This window comes from Carcharhinus amblyrhynchos, chromosome 10 (assembly GCF_965287045.1).
Source record: "Carcharhinus amblyrhynchos chromosome 10, sCarAmb.v2.hapA, whole genome shotgun sequence".
In the NCBI taxonomy this organism is placed as follows: Eukaryota; Metazoa; Chordata; class Chondrichthyes; order Carcharhiniformes; family Carcharhinidae; genus Carcharhinus; species Carcharhinus amblyrhynchos.
The window spans coordinates 75,460,892-75,479,311 of NC_137333.1; the positions used below are offsets into that span (position 1 = coordinate 75,460,892).

The following is an 18,420-nucleotide window of genomic DNA, read 5'->3' on the forward strand; positions in this document are numbered from 1 at the left end:
GACTACCTGCTGTGATAGTGGAGATGGACACTTTAGAAACTTTCAAGCAGTTATTGGATAGGCACATGGAACACACCAGACTGATAGGGAGTGGGATAGCTTGATCTTGGGTTCGGACATAGCTCGCAGAACATCAAAGGGCCTGTACTGTGCTGTACTGTTCTATGTTCTGCGCTCTAAACAACACCCACAAACATATACTACTTTCTAAGCTTGGCACAAAAAGCAAGTATGCTCACGTGATGCTGGTTTTTGCAGCTTTCCAACATTGCCTGTGAATTCTTCTTTTGAATATTGGATCAAATTTCTGAGACTTGCCAGTCCTGAATTTGCAGCGCACCTCTGGAGAGAGAGGGAGACAGACACACTACCTTCTTCAGTAGCTTCTAACAGCAACTTACAGAGAGCAAAATTTTGAACTCCAAAGAGAGGGGGAAAAAAGCCACTGCTTTCTGTCTCACATCCAAATAGCATCTGAGAAAATTGAAACTAAAACCCTGCACCTTTCTATGGGGAAAAAACCTGTCTTCAGGCAGCACCTGACCTGTCAATCATGCTCCATCCAGGAAAAAGGTTCATAAAACCCCAGGATACTGCATTAGTCCAGATTAAAAATAAACAGGATGACCATTATATTGCTTCAGTAACAATTAGAGGGCATGGATACAGACAGTGAGGCAACAGTAAAACACCAGCGTTTATTTGAACAACCTGTAGAAAAATATGAGTAAAATACATTTCTTAAAGGCACAATATCATCACACATCTCCCTCCACCCTTTCATTTCCCACCACCCATGCAGTCATATACCCCTTCGCCTTCCTGATGGGCATCAGTAAGCAGAACGAGGGGACAGCCAGAGTCTGGGGTCTATATAGGAAACTGGGAAATGATGGGGGCTGGGAAATTTGATGGTTGGGGAAAGGTGGGGGCTTGGGCTAATGCCCCAAGCTTTCCACTAGGACTAGAAAAGTTAGAAATGTACTAGGTGGCTTAAACAGGGAAGGTTGGAAAAAGAACAAAAAAGGGAAGGTCTGTGATAGAGCACAAGTTAGGAGATGTCAAATGACAAAAAAGGGTGGTGAACAGAGCCAAAGGGAATAGCAATGGGATAAGTAAGGAAACAAGAGACATGTTAAGAGAAGGCATGAATAGCCGTTACCATCGAAAAGCAAAGACTATAGAAAGACAAGAAAGAATTAGACCAAAGCAAGCAAGTTTCAAGTGCAGACTTGATGGGCCAAATAGCCCCCTTCTGCACTGCAGGGGTTCTACATATGCCCAAAATTATAACAATATTCCACCTACAACAGAAAAACAGTCTTGCACAAGTTCAATGTTATTTCTTCATTTTTGTATTCGAAGCATCCAGGCACAAAAGCCAAATGTTGCATTATCTTTCAGATGATTAGATATACCTCTTGGGGCTAAAGGGATCAAAGGATATGAGGGAAGGGGGGATCTGGATGTTGATTTAGATGGTCAGCCATGATCAAAATGAATGACAGAAAAGGCTTGAAGGGCTGAATGGCCTACTCCTGCTTCCAATTTCCGATGTTTCTATGTCTAAGTCTCTTGTCATTTTTAATGAACTGTATATTTTCGCACCAGCTTCTGTGCTCCTACTCCAAATTACAATTATACAGTTTGAGGTTGATTTTTTTCTTAGTCTTACTCCTAAACGGTATTGTTTCATGTTATTCTAATCTGTTCAATGTCTGTTTGTTCATCCTGCCAGCCTATCTCCTCCTGCAATGTTTGAAAATTCTTTTCATAGTTTGGCAATTTTATGTCATCAGCAAATCTTGTTCCCTCAATTTTTAAACCCAGATTATTGACATATATCAAAGAAATAATAATACTTCGAACAAATTTCAGTGGAACACCAGTCTGAGAAGCTTTATTTTGCTTTTATGCCTCAATTCTTACCTTGGAAATATTTTTACGTTCATGTGATATAGTCTCCTTAATTTCCTGAGCTACTATTTGTTTCATAAATCCTCTTGTAAAGTTTATTAGTCACAAGTGAAACTTACATTAACACTGCAATGAAGTTACTGTGAAATTCCCTGAATTGCCATATTCTGGTGCCTGTTTGGGTACACTGAAGGAGAATTTAGCATGACCAATGCACCTAACCAGCACGTCTTTCAAACAGTGGGAGGAAACCGGAGCATCCGGAGGAAACCCATGCAGACACGGGAAGAATGTGCAGACTCTGCACAAATAGTGACACAAGCCAGGAATCAAATCCAGATCTTTGGCACTAACTACTGTGCCATCGTGCTGCCCCACTGTGATGTCTTATCGAATATTTCTTAGGAAAATCCATTTGGAATATAGGTAATGTGTTTCCTTTATCTGTTACCTATTATTATTAATTCTATGAGTTTGATCAAATATATTTTGTTTTTATATATGTGTGCAACCCCGACTAAATCAGTTTCTTCAGGCATTGATCAATTTCATTATATACCACCGACACGAAGGATTTTGTGTTTTCATTTTCTAACAGCACATTGGATAAGCCACCCACGATTTTCCATCCACTAATATTTAAAGCTCAGGAGATTTAAGTGAGATACAGTAATTAAAACACTCTCACTTCATTTCTGCAGCAACAAGTGAACTTGTAAATTCACTGCTGCTCATTTGACCAAATTGGCCCTGAATTAAAATGGAGGCCACTGTTTTGAAATAGACAAGGATAGAATGTGTTCAAAAATGTTAGCAGGGAAGTGAAGGTTAGAGATGGGGTGGTCATTGGAGAAGATGGATGGGTCAAGGATAAACCTTTAGAAGAGGAAAGTGATAATGGAACTTTGGAAAAGGAAAAGGACAGAAGTTGAAAGAGAGCCATTAATAATATTTGTCAAAAGATCAGTTATTGACTGATAGGGTATTGAATTGGCAAAAAGTGGCTCTCATGGAAATTACTCAATTGGGGGAGGTGATGGGAGGGAAACTGTATGCTGATGATGGGCTGTGTGCATGGGAACTGTGGGAGACAGAGTGTAATGAAGGCAGAGACTCTCTCATAAATAATCTTCATCTTTATCTTTAAATTTGGGACTTTCCTCCAAATAAGGCAACTCAGTTCCCTCCCAATCAATTGTTTTTTTCTCCTCTCTATTCATAAAATCATAGAATCCCTACAGTGCAGAACAGCCCATCGAACCTGCACTGGCTCTCTGACAGTGCATCTTACCCAGGTCCCCTTGCCTACCCAATCCCCACAGCCCTGCACATTTCCCATGGCAAATCCATCTAACCTACACATTCTTGGGTTGCTGGAGTCAGTTCTGCTCTTTCAATCACTTGTACTTCTTTTTCTACCCATCTTATCCTTTCTGCAACCACCTCAGATATACACATGCTGTCTGAATCTTGTGCCTTTAATTTCTTTAAATTTTCTCAAAAAATCTCATCTTGTATCAAGTTAATATTCACTTCAGCTATTTAACTATCTTTTATTTCCAATTTTGCCAGTGGTTCTCTTCTTTCTTGTATATTGCTTTTTCCCTCACCCTTTTACGCTGTTCCTTTTAAAATACTGTTCTTTTGTAACATAGTGGGGGTGGGTAATCTTGCGAGAATTTATCAGTATTGGTTCCGGCGAGAAAAATGGAGCAATTCGCGCTGACCCTGTGGCATAATTTCTGCCTGAATCTTGAGCCTCATTGACAAAAGTTTTTGTGGCCGTGCCTGCAGTGGCCTCCCTCTGATTTGCCCACCATGGCTGAACTTAATTGCCGTGATGTGGGTATGCCGGCGTTGGACTGGCGTAAACACAGTAAAAAGTCTGACAACACCAGGTTTTAGTCCAACCTATTTATTTGATAATATACTCACAAGCTTTCGAGGGACAGCCTCTTCGTCAGGTGAATGGAGAGTTCTGGCCTCAGACAGAGCATACTAAACTGTCTGTGCTTTATATGCTCTGTCTGAGGCCAGAACTCTCCATTCACCTGACGAAGAGGGTGTCCCTCGAAAGCTTGTGAGTATATTATCAAATAAATAGGTTGGACTAAAACCTGGTGTTGTCAGACTTTTTACTGAACTTAATTGCGCCAGTCACTGGGGCTCCATATAAATGGCTCCCCAGCATTTGTTCCACAGTGACTGCAGAGGATGGCAGCCAGGAAGTCCACACCACGTTTCTCAGAAGGTGCCCACACCAGACTTCTTGATTGAGTGCAGTAGAGGCATAAGAACGCTACCCTGATCCAGGAGAAGGATTCCCATCAAGGTCACCATCCCGTCTGAGATGCAGTGGCAACCCTAGAGAGTGCAAGCTCATTGCAGAAGAGGACAGGGCAGCAGTGCCACAAGATGATGAATGATCTTCTGCGCTCTGCCAAGGTAATTCAGCCTGATGCAGCCTTTTTTGGGACACCCTTGTACACCCCTCCCACCTCCACCTTTATCTCTCACCCAGCCATCTTGGCCTTTGCCAACACTTGCAAGGAAGTTCTCCTTCCCCCTCCCCCCCAAATCACCATATTCCCTTCTATTCAGTGCCGTGCTTCTCACATTCCAGCTGCCACTCAATATCCACACTTGCCACACTTATCACCATCTTAAATGTCAACACTCCCACTTACACTCTCCCTAGCTGTGTCATGGCAGGACAAAGTCAGCCACAATAAGCATGAGCAAGCACGCCCAGCTGGAGTAATGCAGGAGCTTAGAATCCTCACACCATTCAAGGAGAGAGCCCTCGAGCTGGCCGGGGAGGAGGAAGAGTGCACTTGTGCCAATGGTGAATTGGGGGAAGCAGACAAACGTGAGAATCCTTAAGATATGCTGTCATTTCTCAAGCATCAAGTGAATAACCCACGTTGCCTCCTTTATCCCGTGTAATGCACTAAAGCCATCTCCCTTCTCATGCAGGTAAAGTAGCTGAACAGGTCAGACCATCCTCATGCCACTGGACCTACTGGACCTGAGCAACTCCAAGGGAGGCATCACACACTGATGTCTAGGGCAATCTTTCACTTTGCCTTTAGAATACAATTCTGTTGTCCTTGTTGGGACCAAGGCTGCAATGAGGGCCCTGGCAAAACCTAAACTGAGCATCACTGAGCAGGTTATTGCTGAGTACATTCTGCTTGATGGAATTGTTGATGAGCCTTTCTATCACTTTGTTGATGATTGAGAGTGGATGATGGGGCAATAATTTGTCAGGTTGGGTCTGTCCTGCTTTTAGTGGACAGAATATTTTGTACCAAATTTCTACGTCATCGTATAGATGCCGGTGTTCTAGCTGTACTAGAACAGCTTGAGGCGCAAGGCTAATTCTGCAGCATACATCTTCAATACCCCAATTGCAGTATCCTGTGCATTCACTCATTTTTTTGATATCACATGGAGTGTCAGATGGGGACTTCAGGAGGAGGCCGAGATGAATCATCCATTCGATATTTACAGCTGAACTGATACTAATGTTTCAGCCTTGTCTTTTACATCGAGGGCGAGGGTGTTTCTGAAGTGGTGAAGCGTCTTACATCCATTGGTTACTTAATTGTACACCACTGTTCATGACTGGATGTGGTATGACTGTAGAGCTTTGATCTGATTTGTGGGGGTGCATAGCTCTTGTCTATAACATGCTGCTTCCACTGTTCAGCATGCATATTGTTCTTGTATTATAGCTTCACCTTCATCTTTTCCTCAGTCAATTCTAGTCCAGTTTTATTCATATTCTCCATTTCTAAACAATTTGTTATAACTGAGTAGCTTGCTGAGTAACCATTTCAGAGGGCAGTTAAGTATCAACAACATTGCTGTGTGTCTGAAGTCACATTAAGGTCAGATCAAAGAGACAGATTTTCTCTGAATGACATTAGTGAACCAGATTTTATCACAATCTGGTAGTTTCATAGAAATCATAGAATACCTATAGTGCAGAAGGAGACTATTTGACCTATCAGGTCTGCACTGACTCTCTGGCAGAGAATCCTACCCACACCCTATTTATCCCAGTAATCCCCCTAGCCCACATATCCTGGGAGACTAAGGGGCAATTTAGCATGGCCAATCCACCTAACCTATGCATCTTTGGACTGTGGGAGGAAACCGGAACACCCAGAGGAAACCCACACAGACATGGGGAGAACGTGCAGACTCCACACGGACAGTCATCCAAGGCCGGATTCGAACCCGGGTCTCTGAAGCCGTGAGGCAGCAGTGCTAACCACTGTGCCACCCTGCAGCATCCTCATGTGGCAGGATTTTTTGGATGGCAGGGTCTCACTGTAACCATGCAGCCATTAATTTCTCCGAGGAGCATCAATTGGTTGGAGACAGGATCTCCATTCCTCACAAAAGCCCTGCCTCAGAGAATTTCCAACAAATCTGATTTGCCAGGAGCTCTGTATTCGCAGCAATGCTCGTGGCAGGAAGGGCCAGAATTGGGACAGCAAACCACCCCCAGGAGCTAGTTGCAGGGCCCAGGAAGAAGTAAGAGGGTGGTGGGGGTGGAGGTGGGGGTCTAATGGGAAGGACAAGTGATGCCCTGGAGAGGGAGGGGGAACAGGCGCTGATGGAGTGGGGTTGAAGCTTTGGGGAGGGGAGGTGCAGCCTAGAGGGAATGGAGTAGAGGGAGCACCTGTGGGGGGCAGATCTTTGAGAGGGGAAACCCGATGTGGAAAGGGGGCATTTGAGGATGGCACGCATTCCTGCCTGAGGCCTGAGCAGGTTGACCTGCTGGTCTCTGGGCTTCTCCACCAGCCTCCAAACCAAGGCCAAGTGTGCCTGGGGCACGCCTGCCCCTGCAAAATTACTGACAGCTCAGGGGCAGGCAGGAGAGTTGGGGGCAGGGGGCAAGAAGGTTTTACCCAGGGAAACTTTACAGCCCTCCCTCAGCTGCAAATCTGCTGATGGGAGACTGGAAATTGCTGCCCATTCCAGTCATTGTTACTGAGACCAACTTCTTAAATTCCAGATGGATTAATTAACTAAGTTTAATTTGCTCTGGGTGCTGGAATCGGAACCAAAAACAGAAGCAGAAATGGAAAATGCTGGAAAATCTCAGTAGGTCTGACAGCATCTGTGGAGATGTGTGAGGAAGATCCAGACTTGGAACGCTCAGTAGGATTTTACGGCCTCGCTCGAGTGAGATTGGAAATTCCCGCCTGGAGTCGATGGAGACTTCTGTTGTTGGACCCTTGCCCGCTCCGATTCTGGGCGGGCAAGGTGGTAGAGTTACAGCCAGATGCTGTCACACCTGCTGAGAAGTATAGACGGAGTCAATAGATGGGAGGCTGGTTTGCGTGAGGGACCAGACATGTGAGGGACCAGAAAGGATGCTTTCTATGAATCTGAGCTCATACCTCTAGATGGAATGAGCCAGGTGTCCAGGTGAGTGGTCCAGTAAATAACTAGGTCCATACCCCCTCCCTAGTGGCTAGTATGGGCCTGTGCCAAGCCAGGCTGAATGGTACTCTGCTATGCCTTAACCACATCAGTCTGGCCCATGTCATTCAGAACTGCTCCATGGCGGCCGGCACAAAAAAAGCGTTTTTTTTTCCAAAACTGGAGGAAGGAATGGTTATGGTTGAATAAAGCAGAGTGAAAATGAAAACGTTTGTTACTGTCGGCGCTTTCAGGCAGCTTAAAATACCCCCTTTAACCCTGGCCGTTGTGAGGATGTTGCTGCGGGCGGACGTATTCAGACCATTTGCGTTGCTGTGTTCGTCAGTGGCTCCACATTGGTGTGTGTGAGCGGTGGGAGGAGGCTCGCCCACCACAATCAGTATATGAAGTGGGAGCAGAGACCGGAGTCCAAACACATAGTAAGGCCGGACAGGGACTGGCTGCGTGATCAGCAATCACACTGCTTGAATTTCTTGCTTTCACTTTGGCCGGAGTCGGATCAGCCCTCTATCTGCAATTCCCTGGAGGCAGTCACAGATTGGCAAAGGACCGATGCGTCTTTATAATATGTCGACGAACTTACTGTTAGTTCCAATCCCCGAATCATGCGATAGTGTGATGAACAGGGATATCAAGATCGCGGTTTTAGGATCCAGCACTGTAGGGAAAACAGGTAAGGCATGTTTATACTGGGAAACGCTTACCAAACTGCCCATTGTATGGATGAACAGTATTCTCAGGACATTTATATTGGGATTTTCACCTAGAAAGTTGCATTTGACTAAGCTCTGCAATCTCGCCAGATAGATACAAATATTTGATGGACTTGGTTTACCATCGAAGCTTTCAAATATGAACATTTCAAATACGAGGCATTAAAATATAATTTCTGTATTGAGCATTTCATGATAAAATTTAAGTAGCACTTTCCGGCAATTTTATATTGCTTTAACGCTCACAAGTAACAAAGTCCACATACTGGGAAACAGCCACAGTCCTTTCATTCAGAAATGTAGGATCAAATTCAGATGGAATAGGATTCTTCCTGGTGCCCGGGAATAGCGTTTGGACATTGTGGGTAAGAGCGGTTTTCCACTTGGGAGTGTGCTGTGTCTCCCAGCCTGGCTGTCTCTTTTTTTCTATTCATTATACGTTTTGGAGAGCCGGTGCAGACATGATGGGCCAAATGGCCTTCTGCATAACAATTCTGTGATATTTGAAGGCTGTCATTTGTTTCCTGGAGGAAGCTTGGGTCCATTGAAAAGGTAGTTTTGAGGACGGACTCTGAAATTCACACTCAGAATAGGATAGAGTGACTCATTTTCACTGCCAACTATCAAAACTATAGAAGAATTGTGTGTTAGAACTGGGTGGCAACAAAACAATAATAGCAACTTGCATTTACGTAGCGCCGTTAACGTAGTGAAACGCCCTAAGAAACTAATCAGAAAATCTGACAGCAAACAGATACTAAGACTGGTGATCAAAGACTTGGCCAAGGAGAGAGAGTGAGAGAGAGAGACCCACTGTTACACAGAATCTTCCACAATTTCAGGACATATACACAGTAGTTAGCACTGCTGCCTTACAGTGCTAGGGACCTGGGTTCAGTTCCAGCCTTGGGTAACTGTGTGTGTGTGTTTCCTCTGGGTACTTGGGTTTCCTGCCACAGTCCAAAAATGTGCAGGTTAGATGGATTGGCCATGCTAAATTGCCACTTAGTGCCCAAGACGGGTGGGTTGGGAGGATTAGGATTAGGGGATAGGACCTGGTTGAAATGCTCTGTTAGGAAGTTGGTGCACACTAGATGGGCTGAATGGCCTCCTTCTGCATTGCAGGGATTTTATGATTCATTGCCAGTGAAGTACTTTAAAGGCGTAGTCACTGTTGGCTGCCAGTTTGACATTACAATCAGCACAGAGAGCAGAATCCCTAAATCAGCAATGAGCTAATGATCTGTTATTAGTGAGACCCATTGGGTATTGGCCAGTGCATGGGGGTAATCCCATACAACATACAAAGTAACTTTTATACTGCTTTGACAGCAGTAGTGTTCAGTCCAATGCACAGAGATCTAATTTGCTGTGAATGCTATTTTTATTTGGCTCATTTTTACTCGCCATTTATTCTGTTTCTTTGAAGTAGTTAATTCACTTATTGGGCAGGAATCAGTTTTTTGTAAAATGTGTATGCACTATGAATGTGCATACACAAATACCAAATGAGCCCAGTTATTAAAACATGGGAATTATTCTATGTGCAAAGGTCAAGGTAAGTGACGAGAACGATATGAAGGCAAAGTGGTTAGCACTGCTGCTTCACAATGCTAGGGACCCAGGTTCAATCCCAGCCTTGGGTCACTGTCTGTGGAAAGTTTGCACATTCTCCCCATGTCTGTGCGTGTTTCCTCCGGTTACTCTGGTTTCCTTCCACAGTCCAAATATATATAGGCTACATTGATTGTCCATGCTAAATTGACACGTGTCAGAGGATTAACAGGGTAAACATGTGGGGTAGTGGCAATAAGGCCCGGGTAGGATTGTGGTCAAAGTAGACTTGATGGGCCAAATGGCCTCCTTTTGCACTGTAGGGATTCGATGATTAGACATCATGATGGAATAATGCCACCTATTGGGAACTGGCTTGTGATCTTTTTAATTAAACATGTGGATGTTGGGGTTCAGGACTGTATCTATGGAAATCATAATTAGGATCTTGGCCAAATTAAAGACCATCTGGAGTTGTAGAATTCAGATCTCTTTAATATTCATAAAATATTTTCACTTTCATAATTGGCATGCTAACTCAATCCTCCATTTGCTGCATTAAATAATAGGACTAAATAGTTGAATGGAGAACTTGTATGAAAGAGGTTGGCAGAGTCCACCTAAGCAGTTGTTAGTGTACGGGAGTCAATAACACAACTGCTTGTGGTATCAGTATTCATCATCTGCTTCACTTTCAAACACAACAGCGATACAGTGGAAAATGGAAGCACCAGCTGGAATAGGAGTAAGGGGGTGCTTTTCAGTAGTTAAGATTGAATTGCATTGCAAGAATAACATCGAGCGAAGTCTCAATGCCAAATTGTATCTCGTGTGTTTTTAACAAGTTGGCATTATTCATGCTGTCTGCGGGTATAAATTTAGTGAAGGAAAATGTTCCATTCCTCACATGGTCTTTGCTGGCTTTGAGGTACTCCCATATATATCAAAAGGTTTGCAATAAAGCTGGACGCAAGCACACATGAAATAACCTGAATAGTGATCAGTTTTAATAAATACATCTATTGTGTATATTCAGCGTCTGGTAGAATTCCTTTTTAAAGTATTTTTGGCAGAGTTAAGAAAAGTCATTAAGCTTTGATAGCAAGTTTGACAAATGCACAATCTTCATCTTGGCTATTGTATATTTGTGTATACATATTCAATGTGCATGAGTAAGCCAAGACAATGCATAAACATAAACTGTAAAATTTTCATTTAATATTAACAGCCGCTTGAGCCTTTTTTGCCTTGGCTTTAAAATACTCGTGCAGTTTGCTGAAAATAAATGTTTGCTATTTGCATTGTACTGAATGAGCTAATTACAAGGCTAATTTTTAAAAAACTGCTTTTCAAAACTGCATATTTGTTTTCTGTTTGGTGTAATTGCTGGACAGTCTTGCTACTGAAGATTACCCTTATTATTTAAGAGTGAGTAATGGCTCATGAGTTTGTTGTCTTTTTCCTTCCCAGTTTCCTGACAGATAAAATAGAAATAACATAGGATATACAGGAATACAATAAATCACTGGGGTCTGTCCTGGTGAATCCTAAAGCTAAATGTTGCCCTAGTTAATAATTAGGAACAATCAGAAAAGACTGAGATTTGAAATCATTAATGTGACTTCTGATTTATTTTAATAGAAATTTTGACAGAAATTTAATGGAAATTTTTAAAAGAAATTTTGCTGTGTTCTTTTACTCCTCAGCTGGAACTGGTATATCTTCAAACTTCAAATCTATGTTAGTTTAACAGTAACTTCCTGTTTAGACTAAAGCCACTTGCAGTTAAAGAATTATCAACAGAGATCAAGTGAACTAGATCAGTGATCTCCAACCTTAATACTGCAAGTCAACGGCTGAACTCCTTCACAAAACCTGATGTGATTATAGTTGCATTATTTTATTAAAGGAGCTATGTAAGTGCGTGCTGTAGTTATAAACGGCTATGTATAACTTTTACATATGAAAACACATTTCTCCTTTTATTACAGTGATTCTAGCCTCAAACTCCTTGAAATAAATAAAGAATTTAAAGTGTCTCTATAGCTGGATTCAAACATTCCACTACCCTTTGTAACTGCCCAAATAATTAAAACAGAAATATGTAAAAAAAAAGTGCATAAAGAAGCAGGCCTATCAAATGTTTACACACTGCATTAGTAATAAAGCAAAGCAGATCACATTGTGCTACACTTAAAGACTTTGTGGTTATATGTAATTTTTTTGCATTATGATGAGTTTTACCAAATGTCCCATATTTGACCAAATTGTGGAGACGGGCCATGTAGGTTTGATCTCTGGCTGTTCCTCTTCTTCCCAACAAATTCATTTTAAATTATTTTGTTAGTTTTGACCCTTTGTAACGCCACTGGCTTAATGGTGAAAAGATCCAGCAACGACACTGGTAATCACAATGGCTATCATTAGTGAATCTGATAAGTTTCTCCAAGGATTACACCAACTGGAACTGGCAGAAAACCCGTATCAAAACTGCTTTTGTTTTAAAAGAGGCTGATACAGGGCTGCTGAATTAATTTGTTTTTAACTTTGTTTTTTTTTGTTAATTGCTGAATACAGAAGCAGCCGCATATCTCTGAGGCATTCGATGAACAATTATCATTTCTCAAATGCAAATGAAGGAATGGCTGCAATTGTAGAGGCATTGAAATAATGTTTCCTTTTTGTTTCTTTCCAGCATTGATTGTTCGGTTCTTAACGAAGAGGTTTATTGGGGATTATGAAGCAAATACAGGTGTGTATTTCTTAAACTACTCTACCAGAATTGAACACTCAAAGTGAATGGGTAATAATTTCTAACAACCATTATTTTTATCTCACAGGAAATCTTTATTCAAGACAAGTTCATATTGAAGGGGAACAGCTTTCACTGCAAGTGCAAGACACACCTTGTGTCCAGGTATTGTTTAAAATCTGACTATTACATTTTTTTGGGAATGTTGAATAAGAATGTGAGAATATGAGGAAAAATAGATCATATTACTTGGTGTCAATAATGGATAAGCATTCCTGAAGCCATTTTTAGTGTTTGCAATTTATTTGGATAATAACTAACAAGAAAGGTAATTTAATCAACCTTCCATTTTGATTTGAAACCTTTCTAAAAACTGTAAGATAATATTATTCAGTTATAGAACAGCAATTTTTATTTGGCTTTAAATTTAATTATCTAAAGATGGGCTGTTCTTTTTTGAATTTCTTTTGTTTTTAGGTTCAAGGCGAATGTGCATGTTTTCCTGACCTTGTCTCCAGGTGTATTCATTGGGCTGAGGGCTTCATCTTGGTATATTCAATAACAGACTACAACAGTTACAAACTGATTCGTCCCTTGTACCAGAACATCCGCAAAATGTACCCTGACACAAAGGCCCCTGTGATCATTGTTGCCAACAAGAGTGATCTATTGCATGCCAGACAAGTTCAGACCAATGATGGAATCCAATTAGCAAATGAACTTGGTACAACGTTCTTAGAAATCTCCACCAGAGAAAACTATGAGGATGTATACGATGTTTTTCAGCATGTCTACAAAGAAGTGAGCAAACTGCATATGAACAATAATGGAGAAAAACGCAGAGGATCAATTATTCCACGACCAAAGTCACCAAACATGCAAGATTTAAAACGACGCTTCAAGCAGGCTCTTTCTTCCAAAGTGAAATCTGGAGCCACTTTATGAAGCTGACATTAAAAGTATCCAGCCCAATGAATGGCAAACAGAATTTTACAAACTTTATACCTCCAGCAAGATTATACAAGTAGCTTTAAATGAGGATGGAATAATGTCAGGTTTTGTAAGATTGACTTTGAGGTAGGGTTTACTTGAGGAAAGGTAAATATCTCATTACTTTCCAAAACTCATGTAATCCCTGATAACAATGTAGCTATTCATTGTTTGTTAGTAACTTGTGTTGGAAATAGTAAGAATAGCACTTCCAATGTTGCTAGTAATTACTTTTCAGAAGGTGTAGAAGAGTCTTCATTGTAGAGCACTAATCTACTAATTCTTGCAGTAACTCGTGAGGGGAACAATCATTTATGTTGAAAGTATGGTATAAACTTGGGGGAATGGCACAGTCACAAAAATTTAAAAAGCAGCCAAAGATTGAAGGAGACTGGAGTGTAATTATGGCAGGTTTCACAGGATTTGGATACCTGGTGCAAGACGTCACAACAGTCTCTGTTGCCATTATGAAATTGTAATTAGCCACTGAAATTTTATAATTGTTTTAAAAGAGAATTTGTGGATTCTGTTTGAGAATGCAATTTTTGCCATTCCATTTAAGGATTTTGATAAAATATTCAAAACATTACAGCCACTCATTTATGTGTAATGAGTTTTACTGATTGCAGCACTGCTTGTTGGAGATAATACCATTTTATACAAGCAGTGATTAGTTATTCTTGTGACTAAATAGAAACTGTGTTCATTTCTATATTGGTATAAAGATCTTTGTACAAAAGTTTCTAGATTTATTCTTGTACTAATTAATGAACATTTGGGAAGTTCAGTAATTCTCAGTACTATTGTTTGTTTTTCGTCTAATCACAAAACCAAAAGCAATTTACTTAATGACTTGCAGTACAATTCCAGTATTTTCTAATTTGATAATTGGTCAAAAGTACAAGTTAGGTTTCAAGTAATGTGGTCATCCCTTGTTGTGCTTGACATCAGACAGTCACTTATTTCTTACAAATGTTCATTACGTGGAGAGCCTCATCCAGAGAAGTTACTGCAGGAGCCTTAACTTGTGGTTTAAAATATAAATGCTCAATTCAAATGCATTTGTTTCACAGATTAACTGATAAAATTAATGATCTGGTAAAAGATTGTAAGTGTCATGGAAAATAAAAAAAAACTGAAACAGATCAATGTAGAATTTGTATTTGGTATATTCAGTGCTAAGAACCGTGGCAACATTAGAAATAGAAGCAGGAGTGGACTATATGCTCTGCCATTGAATACAACTATGGCCAATCGCAACTCCATTTTCCTGACCACTCCCTTGATCCTCTGAGACCCAAATTTTGTCTATCACAGTCTTAAGTATATTCAATGGTGGACAATCTACAAACCTGTGGGGTACAGAATTCCGAACATTCACAACTCTTTGAATAAAGAAATTGCAACTCAGTTCTAAATGATTGGCTTTAACCTTGAGACTGTGCCCCCTTATTCTGGATTTCCCCAACCAGGAGAAACACCCCCTTAGAATATACACCTCTTAAGCCTCTTCACACTTGCATGTTTCAATAGGATCCTCTCATTCTGCTAAACTCCAGACAGTATAGGTCCAGTTTGCTCTCTATCCCATTCATCCTAGGGACTAATCTAGTGACCCTTTAGTCATCATCTCCAATGCAAGCAAATCCTTCCTTAAATATGGAGACTAAAACTGCACACACTCCTCCAAGTATGGTCTCACTAAAGATCTGCACAACAATGGCAACTGGCTTGTAGTTCTGTGCTCCCTCTCCCTCTGGAGTTCCAATCTCTTGGGACTGTTTCAGAATCCAAGGAATTTTGGAAAATCATAACCAACGCATCCACTATCTCTGCAGTTACCATTTTTAGAATCCTAGGATTTACAACATTAGGTCCTGGGATTTACTCCCTTAAGTTTCTCACTTTTCCTATGCTGATATTAATTACCTTAAGTTCCTCATTCTTATTATCCCCCTGGTTGACCTCTACTACTTGAATGTAATTTGTTTTTTACTGTGAAGAAATGTTTTGTAGGAAACTTGGCAATAATTAAAGTTCTTAAAAATTACTTTAACATAGTGCTGTAAGCAAACCAGAGGAGTATTTTGTTTCTCATGAATTAAATCACACCATTGTTTGGTTAATTACAATAAAATCAGCTGTTCAGTAGCTGATCAATAGCTTAAATCAAAAAGATTTAAGACAAATGTGAAACATTTCTGAAATGTGGGTGGCACAGTGTTTAGCATTGATGCCTCACAGCTCCAGGAACCCACGCTCGATTCCTGGCTTGGGCCATTCCATGTGCGTATTCTGCGTGGGTTTCCTCCCACAATCAAAGATGTGCTGGTTAGGTGCATTGGCCATATTAAATACTGTGTACCCAACCAAGTGCCAGAGTGTGGCAACTAGGGAATTTTCACAGTAACTTCATTTGCAGTGTTTACGTAAGCCTACTTGTGACACCAATAAATAATCTTTAAACAGTCATGAGGGAAAAATCAATTAAAATATCACAATGTTCTTAACACAGTAATTACCTATAAATATCTTCTCCCAATACCTTCTGTAATTATGACAAAAACATTTGCTTTTCTTCTGCAAAAGTCAAACCGCACTATATTCAGCTATCAAATAACATGCAAGTCCATAAAATAGACCAGGCATCAGTCACATGCATCTCCCAATCTTTTCCATTATCATGGAAAAGCCTAAAGATTTGTCAAGAGAAGTAATACATGTTTTCATTTTTGGGTACAAAGGGTTAATCATTATATTCCACTTTGTGGTTTCAAGTGATTATTTTAACAATAAACATCATTGTGCTCTAAATAAACCCATTTGAGTGGTATAGCTACATCATGGTTATAAATAATGCCTTTTTGGTGCAAGGAACAGATCATGTTGTTGTGATCACTATTGTTTCTAATATAGCTGAGATGATTTATTTTGAATGTGCTTTAGAAACATTTTTAATATCCCAGGTATCAATAGCTGACAAGGTGTCTTAATCTTATTCATTTTGTTAAAGTTTGTTTTAAAGAATACTTATTGACAAAATTACTGTTAAAAAATCTTTATCTCAAGATTTGTTATCAATCCATCCTTCTACATTTATTTGTAAATGTCCTCTTTTATATTCAAAGTGGAAAGGTGCTGTTTTCCATTAAATTACTGTAATTCATCATTTTTACATTTTCTTTCTGAACACGCTTAGGTTGGTCATATATATGCTGGAAATACAAAGATTAAATCAAAGATGTAAAAAATGTGATAATTCAAATTTAGTTCCATATTCATTTAGATATTTTTTCATGGGATGTGAATGTTCCTGGTAAGGTCATCGTTTGTTCAAGTTCCTAATTGCCCTTGAACTGAGTGGCTTACTAGGCCTTTTCAGAGGGCAGTTAGAGGAAAGCATATTGCTGAGCACCTGGAGTCACATGTAGGTGAGACCAGGTAAGGATGGGAGATTTCTTTCTGTAAAGGTCATATGACCATAAGAAGTATGAACAGGAGTAGGCTGTTCAGACTCTTGAGCCTGCTCCGCCATTGAACAGGATCATGGCTGATCCGACATTGCACATGTCCACTTTCCTGCCCTTTTCCTATAACCCTTGATTCCCTTACTGATCAAAAATTTATCTCGACCTGAAATATACACCAGGATTAATGAACCATTTGAGTTTTTTTAAAACAACAATTGATAATAGTTGGTACGAACACCATTATTGATAAAAGCTTTATAGTTCAGATTTATTTGTTGAACTTTTTAAACTCTACCAGCTGCTCTGGTGGGATTTAAACCCATGTCTCCAAAGAATAAGCCTCTGGATTACTAGTCTAGTGTTAGTGCCATCACACCACCATCCCCACATGTGATTGATATTCTATTGATAAATTCAATCCATGCATTTTATATATACACATTATGCATTCCACCAGCAACACACATAGAAATTTGTCATGTTTCATGTTTAAAAATGCCAAATCTTTGTCTTGTAGCTCCCAATAGCTTTCATTTTAGGATTCATTTGAAAGGTTCTTCAGGGTGAAAAAAGATTTTGTTGGGAAGTTTTCAACCTGCTATTTCTAGTCCTTAAAGTGGAAATCTAGGGCTGTTTGTAGTTTAACGGATATTGATTTTGATTGTCAGCCATGACCAAAATGAATAGCAGAGCAGGTTTGAAATTCTTAATGGCCTACCCCTGCTTCTATTTTCTATGTATGTAATCTGTGTGCTCCAGGATCGAAAAGAGGCAAAAAAACCCTGTCTGATTTCAAGCTGATGAATTAATTTTACTGTTCATGATATTAAATGAAACTCATTTTCAGGCTGCAACTTCTATTTCATGTCCAATTTTGACATATCTCCCTGTTAACTGTTGCATGGTCAATTGACTAAATAAATTCACTAACATTTTCCATGAAGTGACATGTAAACGTTCTAATGTAGTTCATGTCAGCTCAAAGGCTCATAAATCACTGGTGACAAATTACCTCGGAAATGATTCTTGTGGTATAAATATTTATAAGCACTTCAGTATGATATTATAAATCATGTCACAATATATTGGTTTCATATTCATATTAGCCGCTGGTACTTAAAATGCAATGAAATACATTTACAAGAATATTTCTACAATTTTGAAAATATTACTTGCATCTAAAATATTAATTTAAAAGAGGAGTGTGGGTACATTCTGCTATAAAGCAAATATTGATCTGTTTAGAAAGGTACACATCAGATGTTTATGCTGACTGAGAGGCTGTAGAGGTTTGTGAATAATAGGCCAGTTAAATGAATAAATACATACTGACATTTGCAAAATCAGATTAGGATATTATGCTTTTGTGTACTATGTATTTTTTAACAAATTCCACAGTAATTAAAGTTTTGGAAAATGCATTTATATAGCACCTTTAACCTTCAAATCTCTCAAAATACTCTCCATAATGATTTTCTGTTTTTAGTGGTGAAGTGATTTGTCAGTGCTGGAAGCCAGAGTATCCAACTTTTCAAAGTAATGGTTGTATTCCTGTGCAACAATT

At 40.0% G+C, this 18,420-nt stretch overlaps 1 protein-coding gene across 1 annotated transcript; it reads left to right on the forward strand.

Moving 5' to 3' along the window:
* The first annotated feature begins 7,813 nt into the window (after positions 1 to 7,813).
* Positions 7,814 to 14,564, forward strand: LOC145349398 (ras-like protein family member 11A). Its single transcript, XM_080197924.1, has 4 exons — positions 7,814 to 8,050; positions 12,340 to 12,396; positions 12,485 to 12,561; positions 12,874 to 14,564. Exons 1-4 carry the CDS (start codon positions 7,930 to 7,932, stop codon positions 13,339 to 13,341), a joined length of 723 nt encoding a protein of 240 aa, XP_080054050.1. The 5' UTR covers positions 7,814 to 7,929; the 3' UTR covers positions 13,342 to 14,564.
* The last annotated feature ends 3,856 nt before the right edge of the window (positions 14,565 to 18,420 follow it).

Coding starts and splice junctions, on each gene's coding strand:
- LOC145349398 (XM_080197924.1), top strand. CDS start 7,930: ATGCGTCTTTATAATATGTCGACGAACTTACTGTTAGTTCCAATCCCC. Junction 12,397..12,484: donor GGATTATGAAGCAAATACAG/GTGTGTATTTCT, acceptor TTTATCTCACAG/GAAATCTTTATTCAAGACAA. Junction 12,562..12,873: donor AAGACACACCTTGTGTCCAG/GTATTGTTTAAA, acceptor TTTTGTTTTTAG/GTTCAAGGCGAATGTGCATG.